A 26,738-nucleotide genomic window follows, 5' to 3' on the forward strand; every position below is an offset into this window, starting at 1 on the left:
TTCGCTGATTCGCCCTTATAACTTTGACAATTGACATAATATTATGACAATTGACAACAAGAAGTATGAAAATGTGTTCCGTTCTCAGCAAAATATTTTAACGTTTACCATTATGATGCGTAGTCAAAGTTTCTGTTTTTGTCCGTGTTACAATAATTTCAAGAATAATAAGAATACTGTATAAGCAATAAATTATAAATGGTAAACTAAGAAATGTTTGCTATTCTTTATTAAATTAATGTTACTTTAATTATAATAACCGTGAAATGGAGCGCAACCTTCAATAATAATCTACGTACTGAACACCTTTATTTGACCAATGGTGTCGCTTGTAGTTTTTGCGTCACGCCCTACTTTCAGGGACATCTTTAGCGTATTTATATCGTGAACGTAAATATAAAGGAAATTGTAAGTAAATAAATACGTAAGTAAATGACGGCTTTATTTTTTAGAGCTTACGCAAATAGGTTTTTTCAATAACACAGTGTAGCTAATAAAACATTTGTAGGTATCTAGTTCTTTTGCATGTTTTAAATTATATATTACTACTATAAACTACTTACCTACGTAGATTAACTTCTTAGAACGTAGGTAATATTGACTGTTCGAATAAATAAATAATATAAAGCTACCTAATATCTTGAAACATAATATTCTGTGTGTAGTTATCAACCTTTGCTCATGTGCAGAAGATTTTCCCGTCGACCGGGTTTTAGGCTGCAATCGATAATTAGGACTAAGTAAAGAAATATTCTATTCTCTACTTTATTTTAGTACATACGTACCTACATACCTAAACGCGTGAGGTAGGATGAAAAAGTTAGTAGGTAATAGGTACGTACCCAAAGAATTTGTTATTTTAAAGTGATATTCCTCTCGTCTGGGGTTATTTTATACCAAAATTTAACTCATGCGTATCTCGGACGGAGAACCCGAGTGGTCGCGGGTTCGACTACCGCATCGTTCATAAAATTGTGGTTACAAATTTAAATTTGTATAATACGTAGGTACACACTTTATTATTTTCTTCACGTCATCAAGTTTATATTATTTTAATGTCCTAGGAGCTTTAAATAGATAAACGAAAGTGTGATTAGGTACTGCCGCCTTTTTACGTAGAAGTTATTATTATTAAAGACCAAATGCGGTGGGTAGTTGTACCTACACTCTACAGTGCACCAGCATTCAGCTTTTGTAATTGTATATATTTTTTTTATTATTCTAAGTACTGGGTTCGCTATAATAGACTACTAACTGGGATTTAAGTAAATTATTAATCATGTGATGATTTTATTTCACAAGAAACCCTCGTTGTTGGAATGAGTAATCCGTAAAGTTCAAACGGATGTTGAAATAATGTCTCAAAGCAAAAAAAAAAAAATTATTGATGAAAACTAACAAACTTCTCGTTGAAAAATGACGTTCCACGGAATTCTTAATTTATTTGTGACAGGACCAAAGACTGCTGAAGATAAGGAAGGACTGAAAGTGTGCTTCTTGCTTAAGGCTGGGGACCGAGCCAACGGCCTTAAGGAATTGAGCGGAGTTAGTTTACCTCTCGCTCATAACATCGCCACTGATTTAATTTAGAATTAGAAGCATTTATAATTGATTACAAACATAACACACTTTACAAAAGTTTCCAAAAACTTTCTTTACAAAAGTAACAAAACTAAATCATGTTAAATAGTATTTAGACCAGGGTCGATAATTTTTGAAACCAAAAAAAATTACAGTAGGATGAAACCCATTGGTAAAGGACGAAAATATAACAAAAATTAACGGAAAAATAAATTACGGGCGATCTGAGGTCGGGAAGTGGAAAAGGGGGGGTGTTTTAGGGTAAAAAACGGTTTATCTCGATTTCAGGCAAAACTACAAGTCCTATGGCAAAAAGTTAATTGGCAAAGTTGTAGGTAATAAAGAGATCTACAACTTTTGTAATTACACTTTTTTCACATAACCTCAAAATTTAGGTGAAAAATTAAAAAAACTAAGTTTTTAGTTTTTTATTTATCTTTTTCAAAAAAAAATTTTTTTGTACGAAATTTGGTTAAAACTTACCTTATTATGTCCCAAATACAGTGTAATTTATTTGATTTGAAATATTAATTTTTTCGCCTTATTTTAATTTAACATCAAAAAAGCACTCTAATTTTCAATCGAAAATTCTGACGTCAAAATATAAGCTTTTTTCAAAAAGTTTGGGGACTTTTTGTTCCTTGAAATATCTACTTTTTGATGGTGTAAAAAAGAAATATACATTATAGGAAATATTTTCAGAAAATGCAAGAAATTTAAAAAAACTCAAATTCGAATTTTTTTTTATAATTACTATGTACAATTTCACCAAAAAAAATGCAAATTTTTTGAGTAAAAAGGTTTATTTATTTTACTCGAATTACATTAATGTCTTAGAAAATCTCATACAATATAAATATACATGTAAATCGTACTATTGAATTTAGAAACTTAATTCTAATTACGTTATTCATTATATTTTTTTTAAAAACGTTTATCTTGTTATTTATAAATACCTTATCTGAAATTCTAATCAATTATTCATTAGTTTTTGTCTCTTTGAAGGCATTTCTTGTTTCACTTTTTATCATTTTCAAAGGCTTCGTCACTGGTCTAATGGGTGTACATTTAATAAATTTTCGTAAGTACACTTTTTATGTAGATTGAATGATTATTAGCATGGCTCCAACTATAAGAGTTAGGGTGAGTAAGTTTTTGGTGATTCTTTTTCTTCTCATATTCTGTAGATATACAATTATTTTTTGTTAAAATATAAGCTTCATATAAACCGTTACTAAATAGTTTCAATTATACGCTATTTTGGCGGTTTCTTGGGATAACGGCCTTAAGTAGGCATACTTATAATAATATATATACACAAATAAAATTTGAAAAGCAGAATTTTATGAAAAATGCGGGACTCGAACCCACGACCTCCGCCGTTCCGTGCCGGTGCTCTAACCAACTGAGCCAACCGTTCGAGCGACGTATCGTCATAAAATCTTGTTTGCTTTGTTCAACTCTCAGGTTGTGGCTTCATTTACAGGATCTACTTGACAGTTGATAACCTGGTCAACCCCAATATTTGCTTATTAGGAAGTTAACTTGAGATGTCGCTCTTGTACCTAAATCTAAACATGTTATGTTTTTAAAGTGATAACCCTCACTTCTAGGATTAATACACAAATAAAATTTGAAAAGCAAAATTTTATGAACGACCCGGGACTCGAACCCACGACCTCCGGCGTTCCGTGCCGGTGCTCTAACGAACTGAGCCAACCATTCGAGTGACGAATCGTTATAAAATCTTGTTTGCTTTGTTCAAATCTCAGGTTGTTGCTTCATCAACAGGATCTACTTTACAGTTGATAACCTGGTCAACCCCAATATTTGCATATTAGGAAGTTGACTTGAGATGTCGCTCTTGTAAATCTAAACATGTTATATTTTTAAAGTGATAACCCTCACTTCTAGGATTAATACACAAATAAAATTTGAAAAGCAAAATTTTATGAAAGATGCGGGTCTCGAACCCTCGACCTCCGGCATTCCGTGCCGGTGCACTAACCAACTGAGCCAACAATAAAATTATGCTTTTCAAATTTTATTTGTGTATTAATCCTTGGAGTGAGGGCTATCACTTTAAAAACATAACATTGATAATATATGTATATACTTATAATGAAGCGGCTGTAAGTTAAAAATCCCAGATTTTAGAATCCAACTAGCCCTCAAGAACTAGTAGGTAGAGATCTACCTACTCCTTGGCTTGTTTCATTGTCCCTGAGGTTTAAGCCACAGGTTTGACCGTCATTATTGTTGTGAGAAGCGAGATGTTTATGTTGAGGGTTGAAAAAAGGCATAAAGGCATAAAAAGGCATTTTTTTTTCTCAAAATCGATCCCTTTAGAATTCTTTTTGATGTCATTTCTTATAACTACTAGATACTAGTACCGCTTCGGAAACAAATGGCGCTCTGAGAGAGAACACTCACTCAAGAATCACGAACAGCTCTCTTTTGCAGTGCAAACACTATATCAATGTCGGCAGCATGACCCCATAGTAAAATACCGTACGTCATGATGCTGTGAAAATGACTGAAGTAACCCTAATTTAGCGGTCGCAACATTCGTGTACTCTCTAATCTTGCTAACTGCATATGCCGCAGAATGAATTAATGTAATTATGTAAATAGAACGAAGTTCGGTAAACATACCGAAAGCCCTACGATATTGTTTTATTATTGTTTACAGCAATTCGTTGGTATGTGATTGATTCGTTTTAATCTAATTTAAACATAAAAATAGTGTAGTAACGTGTCCAGGGCATCTGTGGAGTATGTAACCCCAGTTTGTGTTTTTTTTTAAATAAGGTACGAGACGAGCAGGACGTTCAGCTGATGGTAATTGATACGCCCTGCCCATTACAATACAGTGCCGCTCAGGATTCTTGAAAAACTCAAAAATTCTGAGCGGCACTACAATTGCGCTCGTCACCTTGAGACATAAGATGTTAAGTCTCATTTGCCCAGTAATTTCACTAGCTACAGACCGAAACACAGTAATGCTTACACATTACTGTTTCACTGCTGAAATAGGCGCCGTTGTGGTATCCATAATCTAGCCGGCATCCTGTGCAAAGGAGCCTCCCACTGGCTGACTATGGCATTTTCATCCAGTGCAATAGGTTCAGTATGTAAAAACAGAGCAAAAAAAGGGTCCCGTACATATTACTAGGTACCTAGGTAGGTTACGTAGGATAGTTATAAAATGGGGAAATTGATTTTTTTCATTCTTCGTCATAAATAGAAACCTATAGGTACATCAAAACAATAATTAAACTCTCTTTAAGCTTGTGCCAATGGAGACATTTCACATGATGACACGGTAAACTTAAGGCGACACTAAATGCCAGCGACCTTGAGCGATATGAGTTCACGGCTTCCGGCCCGCCATCTATGTAACAAAGCCAATATTCTTTTTCAAAATTCTTGCGTGGAAAACAGTTTATATGCTTACGATCCTCGTTATTCATTACTTATCTGAATAAATAAACCCACACAAAAAAGTACAAGCTATAAGAATAACTTTTCTGAGAGTTGTACTAAAATAATGCGTCATGCCATGCCAAAAAACTTGTTTAACTGCAAGGAAAAGTGGTAGTTCAAAAAGGCTCTGGAGTGTTAACTATAACCAACAGCAAGCATTAGCAACCTACAAATAATACTTAAGGATATGTGTAACAGGATCAAGTAGTGTTAATAGCTCGAAATGCTAATATTTTCACCAAAAAGCTTGTCTAAAATCACCTTGTTTGCGTGTTTTCTGCTTACTCTTCGCCTTAATTAAAATTTTAGACTTTGCATGAAGACGAACTTTTTTTTTATTTGGTTTAATTACAAATGTATAGTTTTCAAACTTTTGCCTATAAGTACTTGTAGTAAGTATAAGTCAGTATTGCTTTCCAAATTCCATAGTTCTAGGTCAACGAAAAATACCTACCCCATAAATTTTTATTCCCTTGAGAGTGTCGAAAAAAAATTATAATAGTCTTCAATTCGTCGTACAAATGTCAATCTAAAGAAACAAACGTAATTTTTTTTTTTTGGATTTTATGACCTGGTAACTAAGACCTTTAAGTCGAGTATTTTTTTACTATCTAAATATGTATACTTTTCATTTCACAGTTCACTTATCACTTCACTTTATTTTATATTGATAAAATTGTATCGTTAATATATAATATAATGGTTTATAACTTCTTTTGTCTTTTTTTTTTTTGCCCATACTCTCTTGCAACACCAGAGGAATCACAGGAGCGTTGCCGGCCTTTAAGGAAGGTGTACGCGCTTTTCTTGAAGGTACCCATGTCGTATCGTCCCGGAAACACCGTACAAGGAAGCTCATTCCACAGCTTCGTAGTGCGAGGAAGAAAGCTCCTTGAAAACCGCACTGTGGAGGACCGCCACACATCCAGATGGTGGGGATGATATCGTAACTTGTCGCGTGTAGTGCGAAGGTGAAATTCGGCGGCAGGAATCAGGTTGAACAGCTCTTCGGAACACACCCCGTGATAAATGCGGTAGAAGACACACAATGAAGCGACGTCTCTACGCAACGCCAAGTGATCCAGCCGTTCACAGAGTGCTAGGTCCCCGACAATTCGAGCTGCTCTGCGTCAAATGGATCGAGCTGATACTGGGGTGCGCCAGACCAGAGATGACAGCAATACTCCATGTGAGGCCGGACCTGCGCTTTGTAGAGCGCTAGAATGTGGGCCGGCTTGAAGTATTGCCGTGCTCTATTTATGACGCCCAGTTTCTTCGAAGCCAATTTGGCTTTGCCCTCCAGATGGCCACGGAATTGGCAATCGTTCGAGATTTCGAGACCCAGTATTCCGATACTAGGCGAGGCTTTCAGGGAAGTGTTCTCGAAGAGCGGTGATACGGCAAATGGGGTTTTTTTAGTGGTAAACGCACAAACTTGAGTCTTCTGGGGGTTAAATTGGACAAGGTTCAACTTACCCCATTCCGCGACCTTCTCGAGAGAGGACTCGATAGAAGACACAAGTTTCTCCCGGCACTGCTCGACGTTTTCCCGAGAGAAACCTGCATGGCCCGTGTATACGGTATCACCAGTGCTGTCGTCTGCATAGCAATGCATGTTGGCGGTGTCCAACATATCATTGATATGCAGAAGAAACAGCGTAGGAGATAGCACACAGCTTTGGGGCACTCCAGCGTTCACGGGCTTGGGATTCGAGCAATAACCGTCGACAACGACCTGTATGCTGCGCCCAGTGAGGAAGCTGGAGGTCCACTCGCATAAGCTCTCGGGAAGCCCAAATGATGGAAGTTTTGCGAGGAGCGCCTTGTGCCATACACGATCAAAGGCCTTCGCTATATCCAAACCAACTGCCAGGCCTTCCCCCTTGCTTTCAATAGTCGCCGCCCATCTATGTGTTAGGTATACCAGAAGATCGCCAGTCGACCGAACATGGCGAAAGCCGTGTTACCGGTCGTTGATCAACTGGTGACCCTCAAGGTATACCAAGAGCTGGCGGTTAATTATGCTCTCCATGATTTTGGAGAGTAGGGAGGTAATAGCAATAGGCCTGTAGTTTGCCGGATCCGAACTGTCTCCTTTTTTTGGGATCGGATGGACATGGGCTGACTTCCATGAATCAGGGACTACGCCTTTTGAATAAGAGTGCCGGAATAAACGCGTTAGCACCGGCGTCAACTCAGGGGCACACGTTCTAAGCACGATTGGAGAAATGCCATCGGGCCCACTCGACTTCCTGACGTCCAACGAAAACAGAGCTCCCCTAACAGTCTTCTGTCGGAACTGTACTTCAGGCATGGAGGTCTGACATCGCGGGATGGTATGCGGTGTTTTTCAGTTGTCGTCAAGAGTCGAGTTGGAGGCAAAAAGAGTGCACAGGAGATCGGCTTTCTCCTTTGCCGTATGGGCCAGGGTGTCATTCCTCATGTGCAACGGCGGCATGGACGGCTGGTTAAAGTTACCAAGATCAGCTTTTGACAACGACCAGAACTTGCGTGTCCCGGTCGGGTAGCTGAAAAGCTGCTTGCCAATTTTGACGACGTGCTTCGATTTCGCACGGGCGATTTGCCGCTTAAAAAATCTAGAGGCACGGTTATATTTCCTCTTCAAAACTTTGCAGTTCGGATCCTTTGAGCCCAGCGCCGCAACCCAAGTTCGATACGACCGTTTTTAGCAGTCAGATGCTGCTTTAACTGACGCATCGAACCAGGGCTGAGATCTGCCACCGATCGGTACTACAGAGCTTGGTATAAAAATATCCATGCCCTGCAGTATCACATCGGCAACTGCAACGGCGCAGGCACTAAGATCATCCGAAGGGAAACAAACCCTGCCCCAAGGGTAGGATGCAAAAAAGGAACGCATCCTATCCCAATCTGCTGACTTGTAGTGCCATACGCGGCGAGTCGCTGGTGGTCTGCGACGTTGACTACACTACTGACCAGGCAATGGTCGGACGTTCCAAGAGGGGCGTCGACAGAGACCTGGTAATAGTCAGCAGGAGATCCAATAAGGACGGCATGTGGCTATCCACATCCGGGAGCCGCGTTGGCGACTCAACCAATTGGGACAGACCAAACGCCAATGCAAAATTATGCACAGATCGCCCTGCGTAGTCTGTAGTACGTGATCCAAGCCATTCGGCATTGTGCCCGTTGAAATCACCCAAGACTACGATTTCAGCGCAGGGGATCTGAGCAAGCACGTCATCAAATGCCGCTTGAACGCAGCCCATGAGGTGATCCGTTTCTGCGTTACCACTATGGGACCTGTAGACACACGCATATATGCGGACGCGGTCCTCTAAATCTACGCGGAGCCAGAGAGTAGACAGGTCCCTACCCTCAAAATTGCCGAGACGGTGACAGCAGATATCCTCCCTAACGTACACACATACCCCGGCATGATGCATGAAATTATGCTCAATTTTGTACCCGGGGTACGTTAAATATGACGTATCGCTAGGTCGAGATATCTGCGTCTCCGTAAGGAAACACAAGGCCGGCTGCGCCGTCTCAAGGTGGTGGTGGACGGCGTTTAAGTTGGAGTGAATTCCCCGGATGTTACAAAAGTCCACGTTAAGCGTGGAGCGAGGTGCCGTGGTGTTGCTGCCCTGTTTGTCCTGTGACATACGCGGTACTGTGCCCTCCTCAGAATACGAGGGGCAGCCCGAGCGCGAATGCTCGGGGAGGGATTCTCCGGCTCTACAAGATCCGGTACCCTCCTTGGGTAGTTTCTCTTTCAATACCGCTCTCATATTTTGTTGGGACGGGGACGGGGGGGGGAATGGCCTCCGGTCGTCGACACTAACCTATGCGAAATATAGCGGCACTAGGCCGCTACTTCACGCCGGTATTCTGTGCGAGTGTGGTAAGTAACCCGGACGAGTCTGGCCCGATTGTGCTGACGTCATAAGACGGCAGCGTAACTCTCCCACTTTCAAAAAGCCCGTAGTCGCCTCTTACGACACCCTTGGACCTGGGGCTACCCTATTCTTTTTACGCCCCGGGGCAGCACAGGGCAATTGTCTCTTAATAATTGATCAAGTGGAGGCGGGCGGGAAAATAACGTCATACTAAAATAACAACAAAGAGTAATTAAACTTTAATGTTGACAAAAACAAATCTATAGTCCGACTTTATAGTAGATTTGCACTACAACGAGATCGGTATCTACGCGAGTGAAACAGCGGGATATTGCTAGTATAATATTATATAATAGCCAACACTTCAATTATTTCATAAATGTTTACTACTTTGGAAAGCTAAAATGAGAGAATTGAGATTTTCACAAGGTTGCATGATTAAGTTTTGTATGTATCGATAAATGCACCTATTTATTCTGTGTGACCAAAATGCCCTGTCGTTCTCACTCTTTAGCTCAGTTGGAAATGACTTCCGTCACACACAATAGATTTAATATGATGACGCTCTGTTATATTATGGGATTTATAAAATATATTATAATATCCATTGTTTGACCGGCTTTAATATAAGGTATCAACATGCCAAATCTTATAAAATGATCTCCATCAGTTATTGTGCACTAAGCTATATAAATTAAATTAGTTTTTTAACTATCCCACAGGAACTCTTTAATTTTTCGGGACGAAAATAATCTTAGATTTTGACCGGTAATAGTATAAGGTATCAACATGCAAAAATTTGGTAATATAGGTGCAGTAAGTTTTAGTGTACTAAGCTATACCTATAAGTTGCTTTAGTTTTTTAACTATACCACAGCAACTTTTTATTTTTCCGGGATGAAAAGTATCCAAGATGTTGACCGGCAATCAATATCAACATCCCAAATTTTATTAAAATATGTGCATGAGTTGGTGTGTACTAAGCTATATAAGTTACTGTAGATTTTAACTATCCCACGGGAACTCTTTAATTTTCCGAGATGAAAAGTATCCAAGATGTTGTCCGGTAATAATATAAGGTATTACCATGCCAAATTTTATAAAATTATCTGCATAAGTTATTGTGCCCTAAGCTATATATATAACTTTATTTTTTATACTATCCCACGAGAACTCTATAATTTTTCGGGATGAAAATAATCTAAGACGTTGAACGGTAATATAAGGTTATATAATTAAATTATGTGCATAAATTGTTGTGTACTACGCTATATAAGTTACTATAGGTTTTAAACTATCCCACGGGAACTCTTTAATTTCCGGGATGAAAACTATCTAAGATGTTGGCCGGGGATATAAGGTACCGCCATTAAATCGGCCGATTAGTTTCAGAGATTTGACCGTACAAAACAATCTAACAGACGGAGAAACAAAAATTTAAAAAAAAATCGGGATTTGTTCTATTTCTCTTCTTGCATCCTGACTTGGTTTTGAGCATTTTATTTCTTTGTACAGAAATTCGATCTCTACAATTTTGTAATAAGTATAGTTATAGAAAGATAAGATATCGTGCTGGCGGAAATTCTTCCGAAGTTTTGGATAATTTCCAAATATTAGACCAACTATCATACACCATGCATAGTTTATTAAGTAGTGCTCAAGACGGGAGGCAAGTTATTGCGGGCATTGATAATAAAGGTGATTAAAAATTTAAAAGAGAGGATCAGGGAGGAGAGACAGTCTAGGTACAGTCTCTCCGTAAGTAAAGGCCCGACCACACTAGAGCGGCACTGCGCTGCGCGACGCTTCACGTCGCTTCACGGTACCCATCGCATTACAACTGCAGTAAGCGGCAGCTCGCGTCATTTCTATACCAGTATGCGTGCGAGCAACATTACAATAGTAGTAGTGACGAGGATTTGGTCATTATCTGTTTACTCATAAACTATTGAACGGCTTTATCGACTGTCCCGAATTGCTAAATAAATTTGGTCTAAGAGTACCAGTAAGAATTCCACGTAAGCCTATTCCGCAAGACCATTTGCAGCATCATTGGTAATCTTTAATAATGTTATAATTGGAAAATTGATGTAACTATGTATAACTCATTTATTTATTTTAAAAGAAATGTTATTTTGTAACTTATTGTATATAATACTTCTGTGCATGCTGTGTTTATTTGTAAGTAATCACTACATTTAGTTCCTAGTTTTTAGTTCTACTTTTTATATTTGTGTTTGTTTTATTGTAAATAAACCTAATAATAAATAAAAAAAATCTTTATTGTGTGCAGAAGAAAAACGAGTTATAGAAATAAAAACAAAGAAGAAAAACACGCAAACATGGTGTTTCTAGACAAGTTTTATGGTGAAAGTATAGCATTTCGAGCTATGAACACTATTTAATCCTGATACACATATCCTTAAGTCTTATTTGTAGGTTGCTAATGATTGCTGTTGGTTATAGTTAAGACTACCGAGCCTTATTGAACTACCACTTTTCTTTGATGTTAAACAAGTTTTTTGGCATGGCGTGACGCATTTTTTTGGTACTTCTCTCAGAAAAGTTATTCTTATAGCTTGTACTTTTTTTTGTAGGTTAATTTATTCAGATTAGTTGTGAATAACGAGGATTGTAAGCATATAAACAGTTTTTCACGCAAGAATTTTGAAAATATTGGCTTTGTTACATAGATGGCGGGCCGGCAGCCGTGAACTCATATCGCTCAAGGTCGCTGGGATCTAGTGTCGCCTTAACTTATGACGTAGGCTGTACTAGGAATTAAATACATGCATTTAGTTTTTATTTATTTATTTTATTTTATTTATTTAATTCAGAGAGATCTCCATATATATTAGTAAATGTATTAATAACAATATTTCTTATGTACTACGTTAGTTACATTACATTAGTGGAATATATTTATAAACCTAGAGCTAACTGTATCCAGTGTTTCTGGAAGGAACAGTCAGCTCTGGCAGCAATCATCTTAAGGATGCTGTTACTGCTAACACGAAAAATTTTTAATGAATTTAAGTTAATTTAGACAATGACAATACTTCAAGTGTGTTTGACAAACAATACTTGTTGGTGGTTTAATGTGTCGCAGATCATGGTGCTGGTGTGGTTGTTGCTGGTGCTGCAGCCAGCCCTGGGGCTCGAGTACCACGCCGTGGAGACCGAAATGTTCGCGATCCCGGTCAGCCCCAACCTGTTCAATTGGACGTATCAAGGTACAGACATAATATATAGGTATGCATGTAATTTGTAGCCGCGAGAATATAACTATTGGGGGATCAACATTTGTTGGAGACTACAAAATATGGCCACTGCAACTTCTAATCGAAAGTATTTCACGGTCAAAGTGGTAGTTTAAGAATGAAAAAAATATTTATTAATAATAACATATTTTCCAATAAATAAAAAGAATTGTGATCACAAATTAGTGGGCAAATAAGACTTGACATCTTGTCTCAAGGTGACGAGCGCAGTTGTTGTGCCGCTCAAAATTTTTGGGTTTTTCAATAATCATAAACGGCACTGCATTGTAATGGGCAGGGCTTATCAATTACCATCAGCTGAACGTCCTGCTCGTCTCTTGCCTTATATTTCATAAAAAAATAATAACAATTGACACTCAATATTTATGAATATGAGCAATCTATTTCACTGCCTTCTTATTAATGAACGTATTTTAAACTGTAATAAGCCATATAACTCAATTTTCTATTAACATAATTTTTAAATCTATTAATTGGCAAATTTGAATATCATTAGGCAGTGTATTGTAATAACGTATCCAGTAATCTGTTATTTACAAATGAATACTTCTTTTATGAAGCCTAGCTTCGGCACTTCGTATATCTCTTTACTTCTTACATTTAAATTGTTAAGTACGTACAATAATCTATCTATCTATATATATATATATATATAAATGAATTGCTGTTCGTTAGTCTCGCTACAACTCGAGAACGACCGGACCGATTTAGATGATTTTGGTCTTGAATTATTTGTGGAAGTCCAGAGAAGGTTTAAAAGGTGAATAAATGTGAAAATGCTCGGAATTAAATAAAAGCAACAATTTTGTTTATCCTTTGATGTGTCGTCGCCCGTCGTTCAGAAATCAAATTGAATGAATATTTTAAAATGAATAACATATAGAATTTTCATTTCTTTCCAATTTTCTTAGTAGGTAAAATATAAACTTAATTTTAGCTTTAATAAAATTTGAAAATGAAATTTTTACGATATATCTTAAGTTTTGTCATAAGAACATAACATTTTTATAAGTAATAACTACGTGCTTAGTCATTTTTGTACGCGGAGGAAGTCGCGGGTATCAGCTAGTGATGTTATAAATGTCAAAGAATATGTAATAACAAGTACGGAAGTTTCACTCCGCAAAATCAATTAAAGAAATAGGGACTCTTGCGGCCAAACAATTAGGTGTAATTCAGATCGCACAGTGCTATTAATATACATTTTCATTCACCTAGAAGTTGCCTCTCTTTCTATCGCGTGACTCTTACCTCTTCTGACGACATTAGGGTTGTCTTCTTTACCATAAACTGTACCTACCTAGTATAAGGTCAACTTATTAGAATAGCTCAGTTTTTTCTATAAGTAATATAAATACGTATGTAATCGTAATTTTAAATCAATAATTTTTAGTTGTCAAACCTACATTAGTTGCAGACAGTATGCGTCGGAAGACCACGACATAATTATACCTACTTTCATGATAATAATAATCACTTTACATTAGATTGTTTCAGCGTCTTTTGGAAGCTTAAAAAACTTGTTTTGGATAACAATGACCTTTAATAATCTGCTTGCTTTTTTATGTTGAGCGCGTACTTAGGTACCATTTCGATACCTACACGGGGAGTGAGACTAGCCTGCTAATGTCTTAATAACGTAATTATTAGGTACTAGTTCTAGCCATATAACGTAAGACAGGGAAAAGTGTAAAATAAAACTAAAAACTTTTCCAAAAGATCTTGTTATCTGCTTGAGGCTAATATTTCGCTACCTTTTCTTTTTAATGAAAATAATGGACGAGACGTGCAGGACGTTCAGCTGATGGTAATTGATGCTCCCTGCCCATTACAATGCAGTGCCGCTCAGGATTCTTGAAATACCCAAAAATTCTGAGCGGAATTACAATTGCGCTCGTCACCTTGAGACAGTAGTTGTTAAGTCTCATTTGCCCAATAATTTCACTAGCTACGGCTTCACGGCAGAAATAGGCGCCGTTGTGGTACCCATAATCTAGCCGGCAATCTTTGCAAAAGAGCCTCCCACTGGTGAGACCTTCTATGTTGAACTCGTCAATTTTATCTTCAAATCATCACGTTTGCTATCGTACTAATTATAAATAGCCTATATTTAATATTAGGGCTCAATACAAGATATTAATTATGTATAACTCGACAACAATATCAAGTGTATCATTTCTTCCAACCAGAGTTCGACCAGCAGTACCGGTTCCACGCGTCCCTGGCTGGTAGCCCCGAGTTGACCTCCTGGTTGCGGTACCTCTACAGCGGCAGACATCACTCAGGGTTCATATTCGGGACGCCGCCAAGAGGGACCCTCTCACCCATTACAGTAATTATTTATAACAAATGTTTAAAATTTAAATCTTCGATCATTTATACACGCACATTATCACAAAGTGTCATACAAATCGCGAGTGTTGGACGTAGCTTGTCACGCACACTAAACTAGTATTCCTGGCTTGTTTTCATCGGTTGTCTAGCAGCAAGAGGCTCTGTCTATCTCGACGTATAAATTATCTAAGGCTTAAATAATCAGCAGATATAGTAAAATGTTTCACACTATATACTTAGGTCATACTGTAAGTTCTGGATTCTCATTATTCTCTCAAAATATATTCCTTCACTATTTATATACTTTTACAGCCATTGTATAAAGCAGTTGCTCCAGTCTTCTGAAGGATATCTTGAATGGCTTCTTGGAACGCATTCACCGCCTTTTATACCTCTCAACTTATCTTTAATTTAGGGGAATAAAAAAATCACAACGTGTAAGGTCCGTACTGTAAGGCGGATGTATCATCAGATCTGTATTTGCGCTTTTAAAAGTTTCAGTAGATGCATCGATCCACACACGCCATAAAAATAAAGGAAATATAAAAGGTTATACATAATTAACATAATTCCTAATTATTAATATTATATTTAAAAAGAAAGTAATTAAAAGCTCAAATCCTTTAGGGTAATCAAATCAAATCTAAATCACCCCACTCGTGTGGGTCAAGGACTGACACTTATGAATGTTTAATTGAAATTATAGAATGGTTAGTAGATATTATAAAGGTTAGAGGCTTGTGGTTTCTTGCTTTTGAAGGTCGTTATATTTTAATCCCATTATTTTTTAAAAGCTGTTTCCTAGAAGTCTTTTATATTAGGAACTAGGAAGCGAATTGGACCATTGTCAGGTTGCGTTTCTGCAATTGCTCTTAGCTTTGACATCCCTAAGTCGTTTGGAACTACTTCAAATTTCACAATATAGCGTGCAAGGCAAGGAGTCTCCCTAAATAAACTTTAAAGATTTTTTTCTCAAATATACATGAAAATATTGTCATTATTTTCGAAAAAGAACACGAGAAGAATTGAATTTTCGGACAAAGAAAATCAAATCCATTGCAGGAACGTTTGAATTTGGAAAATTCCAACTCTCCTGCAATGTTGTATGAAACGGCGCGGGCGTGCTGGGGTTATTAAATACTCTTTGATCGGATCTCTTTGGTCATTCTTGGCATACCATAGTCTCTTTGCGTTTGCCTGTCGGCACAGATGAAAAAAAAAATTGGTGGCAAAGCTGAAAATTCGTCTGGATTTGTTATTTACATACCTACTTCCTAAATATAAATTAAATAATAATTAAAATGAGTTCCAACGGTTCAGAGAGTGAAATGGAGATTGATTGTACTCCACCAGATTTCAGATCAGAAGCCAAATTGGCAATGCAAAACCTGCTTACAGCAAAGTCAAAAGAAAATTAAATTTAATGTATAATATAAAAAGTGTGTTTTATTTCCTTGCATTCTTTTGAGAAAAGCACTATATATGCCTCGGCGGGAAATGGCAATTGCCTTTCTCGTATTTAGTGAAGTAGTGAAGCTCATACTCTTCCTGCAATTGCCTATTTCCCGGTCTTTGCAATAATGTACTATTATTAATTACTAGTTAGAAGTAATCGGCTTAAACCGTCAAGACTACGAGACCCGGCGGACAATCCTCACTCTCAACATTCTCCCGAAAGACTCGCTCGCCAGGCACGAGGTGGAGCTGAAGATTGACAACCTCAACGTTGAAGACCTGCTTGATCAGCACAGGTAACTTATTAGTTATTATTTTTACTTGTCTGATAATGGGACTATTATATAATATATTAAATTGTGATTTGAAACTCGATGAAACGAAAAAGCGAGACGATAGTTGCTAGCTATAATTTATAAAAAAATTATGGTGAAAAATAGTACATACCTTATATTTATCCTGATACTCTATATCCATCTCAATCTATCTAGCCTACCCCTGATTAAAAATACTTATTGAAAAGTATTAACAATGATGAAGCTTGAATTGTTTTGAATAACCATAATTTATAAATATATACAGTTTACATGAAGTGAGTGTTTATTTTTTCAATACTTTTTAATGAGTTTTTTTTAACAAGAACTTTTCAGAAGTTTCACTTCTACCGTGTGTAAATTGCACACACACACATATTTTTAAACGGTGTGTTGCCGGTGATATAAGTGACATACGGAACGCAGACGTGGTCGCTAACTATGAGCCTTATGAGGTAGCTCAGAGGGCATTGGAGACGGCTATGTTTGGATTTTCCCTGCGAGATCGAATTAGAAATGAGGAGATCCATAGGAGTACCAAAGTCATCGAAATAGCTCAGATCGTTGCGAAACTGAAGTGGCAGTGGCAGGGCACATGCCTGGTCGCATAGATGGCTATTGGGCCAGTAAAGTCCTGGAATGGCGACCACGTACCGGAAGACGAGGTGTACAAGATGGACCGACAGTCTGGTCAAGATCGCCGGAATAGGTTGGGTGAGGGCAGCGCAGGACCGATCGTCGTGGCGATCTTTGGTGGAGGCCTTTATCCAGCAGTGGACGTCTTCTTGATATGATAATACTTCCTACCTACCAGTTGTATTGTAATTATAAATTATAACGTTTTGGACACAAATAATATTGAGTATAATATGTTACATTTCATAACAGGATGACAAAACTGAAAGACATTCTTCGGACAAAGTTGTGGTTAGAGAGCAACGGAGACCTGTACCCAACGTTCTTGTCTTCCGCCATAGATCTGGGAGCCAGGCTACCATTAAAGCCCAGTGACGGTGAAGGGTACGTATTGAAAATCCAAGTGACATCTGTGTTTGTTCGTCCGCAAAGGCCGTAAACATCGCTCCACAAAAGACTTACTAACTCGACTCGGCCGAGTGTTAGGCATAACAAGCTTATGCTTTTCCAAGATACGTCAGTTGGTGCTGGGGCTGCTGCTTCTACTGCCGAAGACAGCAAGCGTCGCAAATATGTTGGTCTCAGTGAGTCATACAATTTTGTGCTGTTTGGCGTCGAGACACTTGGCCCGTGGGGCCCAGAGCCGCGGAGAATGTACAAAATACTATCTTCGCGCCTCAATGGCTCACTGGCTCAATGGCTCAAGGCTACTGGAAACCCAAGCGCTCGCAGCCATTTCGGTCAACAGAACAGCCTAGCTATCCAACGCGGAAATGCTGCCAGTATTTTTGGTACGCTTCCACGTAATGATAGTTTTAATTTTATGTAGTCATATTATTGTACATGTAGTTATAAGATTTATTTTTTTTGAATAATAAATCTCAATTTATATTTTTACTATACAGCTTATGTTTGTTCCTGGTGTCAAAATTATGCCAAACTATTGACATTAGACAGTGTGATGTCACATATTTTGCAATTTTAAAAAAACAGCAATGTGTTATCAGCTTACCTGTACTTTATATAATTTGCGGTAAATATTATCTAAATCACTTTTTTTTTCATTTTAAAAGTATTTCATTAATTAAATATCTCAAAAAATAGAACTAAGAAAACAACGATTATGATTCAACCATTGAGCACTTCAAGCTCACGATAGTTCCACGAGAATACATTGAGGCTGTATGAAGTTGCTTCCCGTGAACGATGGAAATTCTATTTTTGAAACCCAAATACTGAACGATCCTTTACATCTCGACCACAGATTCAACAATGCGGTTCTTTTTCTCATTATTTCAGTTTGGTGGTACGTTTGGGAAGTTCTGTGCCATTCTCCAGCGAGCTGAAGCGACTTCGAGAAGAGGTGCGTCCACTCTCTCGCCTGCCCAGTTGTCCTCGCGAGTTCAAGCGCACCACTGTTGAGAGACTGTTCCGAGATGCCGGCTTTACTCTGGACTGGTGCAGCTTTGAGCTGGTAAGGCCTAGTTTCAATTCTATATGAATGATTCTCTAAATTGCATTGATACTTGACCATGACCGATTGTGAAATGTAAACCTTTGTTTTAGTACAATACAGTTTACAATGAGCGGTCAACGCAGCGGTACGAATATCTGACAGAGATACCAAACACTAACAGATCCAATAGCAAAGTACTAGGCTCGCATGAAGTGTGGAGAGCTCCGAGTAAACACGCGCTGCCGAGCAGGAGTTACTTGCAGCAGCTGTCTGTGACCATAGCGCTACCGTTGTTGCTGATGCTGCTGTCTGTTGCTACTCTGAGTGCTATCCTGTGCTTCCAATATGCCGGGTAAGTGAGCTCCATCTGTTGTATTGATGGGAATAGTAATAGGATCGCATGAAATGTGAAGAGCTCGGAAGAAACGTTTTTTTATATATTTTTTTAATGAAAATAAGGGACGAGAAAGAGCGGGACTTTCAGCTGACGGTCAGGATTCTTGAAAAACCCAATAATTCTGAGCGCCACTACAATTGCGCTCGTCACCTTGAGACATAAGATGTTAAGTCTCATTTGCCCAGTAATTTCACTAGGTACGACGCCCTTTAGACCGAAACGCGGTAATGTTTACATATTACTGTTTCACGGCAGAAATAGGCGCCGTTGTTAGGTTCCCATTATCTAGCCGGCATCCTGTGCAAAGATACTGGTAATATGTATGGAATAGGAGAGGAAGTTACGAGCATTCGGTGTTCCCTTGTGTGACAGTGCCGTTACTGTGCATTGATTTCGACATGGACTTAAAATTTTATTTAAATATAACGGTGGGAACAAACGGGCAAAAAGCTCACGTGATAGGATGTGGGTGAGACAACCGCCCTGTGGATATCCACAACACCAGGAGTAAAAGATGCCTTTATGTTTGGAGTTGGATGTTCTAAGCTTGAAGGTGCCTCAGTACAATCGGTTCGGGAAAACTATTATTGATTTTACGAAGTGGCTGTGCGGGTGATATTGATAAACGGCGTCATATACACGTATACAATATTTTAGTATCTTACACATATATTATTATAATATTAAGAAAATAGAGTGTTTACTGTGTATATAAAATGTAATATTAACTGCCTTATTCATAATAAAATGATTTTCGAAGGTATATTAAAGCTATATTAGTTAAAACGTATTCTAAGCCTACCGATCGAACGTTCGGTAGGCTTAAAACACGTTTTATAATTCCTTATTCATATTCTTTAGATAAATCTCCCATAACTAATACGTCCCTATAGTACGCAAAGTTGCCATTTCATACAAAAAAACATGATTTTAACTAATTAATGAAGAACTGGAAACAGACATCTTTTCAATGTCAATGGTTTGTCAGTTGTCAAAAGTCGATGTCAAAATAAGTTCAAACTTCAAAAATCAAAGTTTTGAAGTCTGAACTTATTTCTTCTTCTTTCTTTCTTTAGTTAAAACGTGTTTTGAGCCTATCGAACGTTCGATATAATTCATTATTCATATTCGTTAGATAAATCTCCCATAACTAATACGTCTCTATAGTACGTAATGTTGCCATTTCATACAAAAAACATGATTTTAACTAATTAATGAAGAACTGTCACTGGAAACAGACATCTTTTCAATGTCAATGGTTTGTCAGTTGTCAAAAGTCGATGTCAAAATAAGTTCAAACTTCAAAAATCAAAGTTTTGAAGTCTGAACTTATTTCTTCTTCTTTCTTTCTTCCAAATACGAGACACCTGATCGATGTCGGTCATTTTTTTTGCGTTCGATTGCTGAAAATAGGTTTATAGAAGGGTCCTAGCTACTATAAGTCACGTCAGCTTTATCGAAGAGATAATAAGCGTTTTAGCTCTAATATGCGATTATGAATACCATTTTTTAACAGGCACATATTTATTAGCAATGTTTTGAGTCTCCGATAAGTCATTATGAATAAGACAGTTAGTATTTTAGTGCATATGTTCTACGAAAATAAATATCACGAATGCAGTATTGAAGAATCAGTTTTTACCTGTGAAATGTTTCTTTAGTTAGATTGTTGGTGTAGATAATAACACAATCTAATAAGAACACAACAAAACGATACAAACACTAAAATTAAATCGCGGTCCAATTTGACAGGAGACTAATGGACACTAAATTGTTTCAAAACAGTTTCACGGTCCATATATTCCGTGTCTTTCTCACACCTAGGTTTTTATGTGAGGATAGCTATCTCACTTTCACACAGGGCTCGCCTATTACGGTACTGTACTTAGTTTATGGTTTGTATAATGTTGTGTTCCAGTGACCGCGAGTCTGACGGTTTTCTGACGGACATCTACCACGTTTGTGCAGATTACAGAAAACGAAGGTTTATTGTAATGAGTATCTAACACAACTGAACAAATATCTTGTTAAACCAATATTTGTGTAATAACATGTGATGTATTAATGTGTTAAGCTTAAACTAAGTTTTCCAATAATGCTCAAACCAAGACGCCAAGCTTAGATTAAGGATTGGTCGCCGCTGCGCTCCAACTAGATAGCGCAGGCGTAGTCACAAAGTAGGCCAACTGATACTTCGCCCAAGTCGGCGTACTTGAGCCAGTCTCGAAGAATGTGTGACGTTGACGTGCCACATGTTCTGTTAAACTTTGCTAATAATTGATACTAAAATGCCGGGATAGGTAGTAAAACTTTGTAAAAATAATAGTACTACAAGAAATAAGAAAGTCACTGAGATCATCAATAAGTATTTTATTAATTTCAATTTAAAATAACACGAAGCTTATATAATAAGTTACACAATTTGAAAGATGCCATTGAGTGTCAAGATGCCACGCACACAAGCATATAATATGTGCAGTAATAAAAAAAAAACGATTGTTCTTATTTGCGGTAATCCTTAATCTAAGACGTCAAGTTAAAGTATTCTTAAAGTGTGGTTGTTGCAGATGTATCGTTATAAACTCACTAATTAAATATTGTAACACATCATATCATTCTGCTAAATGCTTACATTCTTGTTTATTAACACCCGCACTTGTAAGGTTTACATAAAATATACTTTATTATATAAATTTCAGGGTACAGAAATCGGGTAGAATGGAGCTTTGTAAATACGGGACTGGCAACACTGACCAAACGCAGCTGGCTGACAATGACAGTTCGAAAAGCTTAGGAGCCAGGTACGTCAAACGTATGCTGGATTATAACTCTAAAAAAAAGAGATAATGCCAACGTTGCTCTTGGTAAAAACAGTTTTTATCAATCCAAAAAGCATAAAGCCTTTATATGTACATTTTGCCTGTCCGTTAATATTTCTAAGACTGCTTGGAATCTCTAAGTGAAATTATACAAAAAAAAATATGTAACATTTTATAGCACCTATTTAATGTTCACAGAAGCAACGTATCATATTATTATTAACGCATTAATCATATTGAAACAGCTCTCAGTTTTCTTATTCAGATTTTCCATAGTACTCAAGAAAAAGACATTATCGTCAAATTTGCAACAAGAATCCGATTTTTTAAGTGAAAAAATGCTTGTTTTCGGATCATTAACAACCTTGATGTAATTTTTACTTCTGTCGTGTTAATTTTGCACACATTATTTTTATGTACTGTTTCAATTTTACATATTACCAATATTAATTTGTACTAATTTACTTATCAGCCCCAACAACAGTCTAGTCCGGCCGTACAGTCCAAAATCAAGCAGCAACCTGGCCGGAAGCTACCATCGACCCCAGCCTCCCCCCTATTCCAGCGCGACCAACTCTCTCCACCATCGCAGGTCCCTAAACACCGACATACACATTGCATCCGGCAGCGGCCACACTCCAGAACATAACCGCCACTTAGCCTTAGAAGAATCCCTCAAACTACTTAACGAAGCAAATATCGCCAGCGAATTCGATAACCTACTGTTAAAAGACCCTGTTCTCGACTTAACTGACGGTTGTGATGACTATGTCCCGATCCGACCGGACACAATTGATTATGTGCCGCTAAAACCGGATCACGCCGGTTATGTGTCTATGAATCCGGAGTTAGATGACATTATTGTCCCCGAGCTGTCAAAGTTTGGCGTGCCCGGTGTTGGCATTTGACACAACGACGCGCCTGTCAAAACGTGGTTCTGTTAAATACATAATACCGAATTGAAACGTCATCGACTCCTTTTTAGCTGTCAATGATATTTTAATTATTCGGTCTAAAAATGGGATAGTTTCTCAAGCTATATTTATTGTAAGAGGCTATACTAACGTAGATAATGTAGTGGTTGCGATTTAGTCTGTAGATATTAAATGATTACCATTTATACTATCTGGGTTTCTGAATAGTATTAACAAAAAATATCATTAACTCACTTGATCACTTAGAGTAGGGATTGGTCTCCGCTACGCTCCAACTAGATACCGCAGGCGTTGTCGCAAAGTGCGGCAACTAATACTACGCCCAAGTGCATACACGAGCTAATCTCGAACAATGTGTGACGTTCACACGAAAGCGTATAGTTTTGAATGTGTGAATGTCCTCCTTCTGTCGGAACTTGTAAAGGCAGACACTATAGGTTTATATAACTGTAGTTTTAAATTCGTAGGAATTAGTATCATTGTTATCTAGGAATTAATGTTATAAGTTTATAGAGTTGAAGTAGCTATTCTTAAGAGGGACTCAATAATCTATCTGCATAATTTTGTTGAGATATTTTACATTCTCTGAACCTTGTGTATTTTTTTATAATACGAATCAAAGTTTGTCTCAGTATACGTTCAGATAAAACCATTGGGGATTGTATGCTTGTCAATTGTATTCGATACTTGTATGTTTTATTCATTGAAAGACTTACCTTGCGATCCAACACTGGAGGTTCAACAAGAAAAAGCGATTCATTCGATTGTATGAAACGTTAAAGAAAACGGCCACAATCCTGTAAAAAAAATCCACTACGTTTTAAGCAACTGTTCGCTTCCAAACTTAGCTGGATTATACATCGTCGCTAATCACCATATTACTGTAATTACTACTATTTCAAACTTATGTCAAATCACTGCACGTTACATACTAAAATAAATTTCAATTTTTACTTAGGCAGTCCCGCCTCGTATAACGTAGTATTTATATCCTCTTTGTTGACAACTACCATCCATGGCACGTGATATTTATTACAAACGTTAAACAAAATTCTGTCGCCATATAATGTTGCTATAATAAATAGTTTTTTCTACTCTACTTCTATCTGTCATTCATACAGCCATGATCAGTAATAAAAGTGCTTTATTAAGTCTTTGAAAAACTCTATACTCTATGGCATAAAAAAGCATTGTTTACAGTACTTTAATGTCGCACAATTGTTTTGGTGCCACAGACAACTAAATCTAGGTAAGGTATTGTAGGTTCAAAGAAATAAAGAAATATTAGGTAAAACGCAGTACATAATATATTACATATATAATATTAACATGAAAAAACTTGTTAGTATAATTTGCCCTGCGGTACGAGGATGGCTAGATCAAAATGTTTGCTGTCCCAATACTCAGGCGAAAAGAGAAATATCAAAATATAAATTTTATAACCAATTTCGTGTACTAGTTCTTTATATATTTTTACTCATGTATTTGATTCTATAGGTAGGTGTGGAAGTCTCCAAAAACCGTCATTTTTTGATTGGAGCAACTGTAATTCATAGTTCTCCAAGAAACTTAAGTCTGTGTCTTCGGGATAATACTCCTGCATCTTAGTTCTGCAGCATACGCGGTTAAAAAGATTAGACAATTAACTGACATAGATCCGGCGCGACTAGTATACTTTAGTTATTTCCATAGTATTATGTCCTATGGTATATTGCTATGGGGCGACGCTGCCGATATTAATACAATATTTGTGCTGCAGAAGAGGGCTATTCGCGCTATTTATAACCTAGGTCCTAGAGAATCATTGAGAGCAAAATTCAAAGAAATTAACATCTTGACTGTTGCTTCTCAATATATTCTTGATAATGTAATGTATGTTCATAGGCACATAAGTAAATTTGCCAGAAACTGTGATAACCATAATGTTAACACCAGGAACAGACATAAACTGATGATGCCTACTACTCGGCTAAGTCGAGTGGTAGGTCTTTTGTGGGGCGATGTATATGCTTTTACAACAAGATCCCAGATAATGTTCAAAACAAAAGTATTACGTTATTCAAAAGAATTGTTAAAAAACGTTTGTGTGGTAAAGGTAACTATAACATAAATGACTTTCTTAATGATACCACAGATTGGGAATGGAGTGACCGCCCTCAGGCTATTAAATAATAAGTTTAATTGTACAATATTACTTTGTCAACATATTTATTCGATGAAAAAAAAAGCCCGCTGAGTTTGTTGCGCCCATTCTTCTCAGGTCTGAGGCATTCATTTTGGAATGGGTGGTAGTTTTTTGACTTTTAATAAGTGATGTCAGATCCTATTTTGAATTAAAATATTTGAATTTGAATTTGTGTCTTCGGAATAATACTCCTACGTCTAACATGTAGTTTTGTTAACGGGCCCATGATAATGTTAATCACTGCTAGATTGTTTTTATAAAAATGTGCTAATTAAATTTAAATCGGAGTAAAAAGATGATTGTATGACTGCTTAGCTCGTGTGTTTATCTGTAGTTCAACAGAATGGTACAGCAAAGTAAGGTTGTGTTATCATTCTACTAGAGGCTTCCGGACAGATTTTGGTCAGTAATATGGGACAGTCAATCATATTTCTTACTATTTTGATTAAGGTGTTTATATCAGAGATATCTCTACGAGCTTTAATTGATACAAGGTGGAAGCACTTGCAGCGCTCTTCATAGGTAACATTAGTTATTTTATTGCATTGCTTGCGGCGGCGTCGTGTGCCATATTGTCTCCTTCCCTCAAATATGTGCGAAAGAACAATGGCTGGTCCATGCGTCAACTCGTGAACGGGTGCTGCTTGTGGTGCCAGGTCGACCTGTTATTGTTAATATTTGTAAGATGCAATTACTAATTGTAATAATCACGACCATCATGTTCACGAAGCATCCTCACACAAACAATGAGTTCAAGCTCTAAAGGTTCATGCCTCCAATATACGATAATTTATATTTATACAGTTAATTATTTATTACTTTTTATGAAATAGTTTTTATTATTTAAACACGTCTCATATATTAGATGCGGAACCTTACAAAATAATTTGTTTTGTATGCAACAGCCATTGTAAAATACTCTATTTTATTGAAAAGAGTGGCCGTTCAGTTTCTTATAATATTCTTTTCTTCTCACGAGCTCAACTATTTTACACAGGACAGGACAGGAGCACAGACTACATTTTTTTTAATTAGTTCTTGCGATGGCTTTACTGCCTTGTCTTTAGAATTTTCATTTTCGGTATTTATTTTCAGTATTTTGTTTTACAAAATAGTTGTTATTGTACAATTCCATTTTCCTTTTCTGCATGTTTTCACTATTTTAAAAGTTATTTAACAAAACGATACACTTTCCGGCTTAGAAATAGCAACTTTCTTTGAATCGCTCACCTTGACACATAAGCTATCCAGTTTAGGTTGAAATATTACCTCATGGTACGAATGAATGAACGAGCTAAAACATTTTGCGATTCAATTTCCGACTTGATTTGACGTCAACCTATATTGGATACTTAGCCCTAATGACGTCGTGGTATGAAATAGCAAAGCAGTTCATTTTAGGTTGTCAATTGAATCGCAATAAGAGTTCATGGTAGGCCTGCAGTTCTAATTTGTTGACGTTTCAATACTCATCCTGTCTAAATAATGTTTAATTATAACAAACGTTCATGCATACACTACATCTCACCATACGGTTAGAAGTCTCTTGAAACCAAAATTCCAGTGGACTATAATAGAATACCATAATATTAGGTCCTTACCTATGAAATTGGCGGATTTCGTACTGGCCACTTTAATCACGATGTTCTCCTCTTTGATAAGGAATTCCAAATTCAAATTTGTTTGTTTTTTTTTTCTGTTTGCGTCACTAATTTTACAAAATGGAAAACTTAAAGTATCGCATTATTTACGAGTACGAGTTCCGCCGTGGCACTAGTGCTGCGGAAACGACTCGAAGGGTGAATGATGTGTATGGCGGTCATGTTGCAAAAGAAAACACAGTTCGTTTTTGGTTCCAACGTTTTCGTTCTGGAAATTTTGACCTACTGAACAAGCCCCGTGGACGGCCTGAGACCCAAGTTGATAATGAAGTATTGAAGGCTATTGTGGAAGCGGATCCATCGCAAACCACGTCCGA

At 37.3% G+C, this 26,738-nt stretch overlaps 1 protein-coding gene across 3 annotated transcripts; it reads left to right on the forward strand.

Moving 5' to 3' along the window:
• Positions 1–323: 323 nt before the first annotated feature.
• On the forward strand, positions 324–24,928 carry LOC126977251 (alpha-sarcoglycan). 3 transcript variants are annotated; one of them, XM_050825987.1, is made up of 10 exons: positions 324–408; positions 12,058–12,181; positions 14,419–14,561; positions 16,166–16,314; positions 17,221–17,352; positions 18,268–18,442; positions 18,535–18,776; positions 20,740–20,805; positions 21,521–21,622; positions 22,113–24,928. In XM_050825987.1, exons 2-10 carry the CDS (start codon positions 12,061–12,063, stop codon positions 22,546–22,548), a joined length of 1,566 nt encoding a protein of 521 aa, XP_050681944.1. In that variant the 5' UTR covers positions 324–408; positions 12,058–12,060; the 3' UTR covers positions 22,549–24,928. The 3 variants fall into 3 exon arrangements, with proteins under 3 accessions (XP_050681944.1, XP_050681946.1, XP_050681945.1); XM_050825988.1 differs by having other exon boundaries at positions 406–424; XM_050825989.1 differs by lacking the exon at positions 20,740–20,805.
• The last annotated feature ends 1,810 nt before the right edge of the window (positions 24,929–26,738 follow it).

Source organism: Leptidea sinapis, chromosome 44 (assembly GCF_905404315.1).
Source record: "Leptidea sinapis chromosome 44, ilLepSina1.1, whole genome shotgun sequence".
In the NCBI taxonomy this organism is placed as follows: domain Eukaryota; kingdom Metazoa; phylum Arthropoda; class Insecta; order Lepidoptera; family Pieridae; genus Leptidea; species Leptidea sinapis.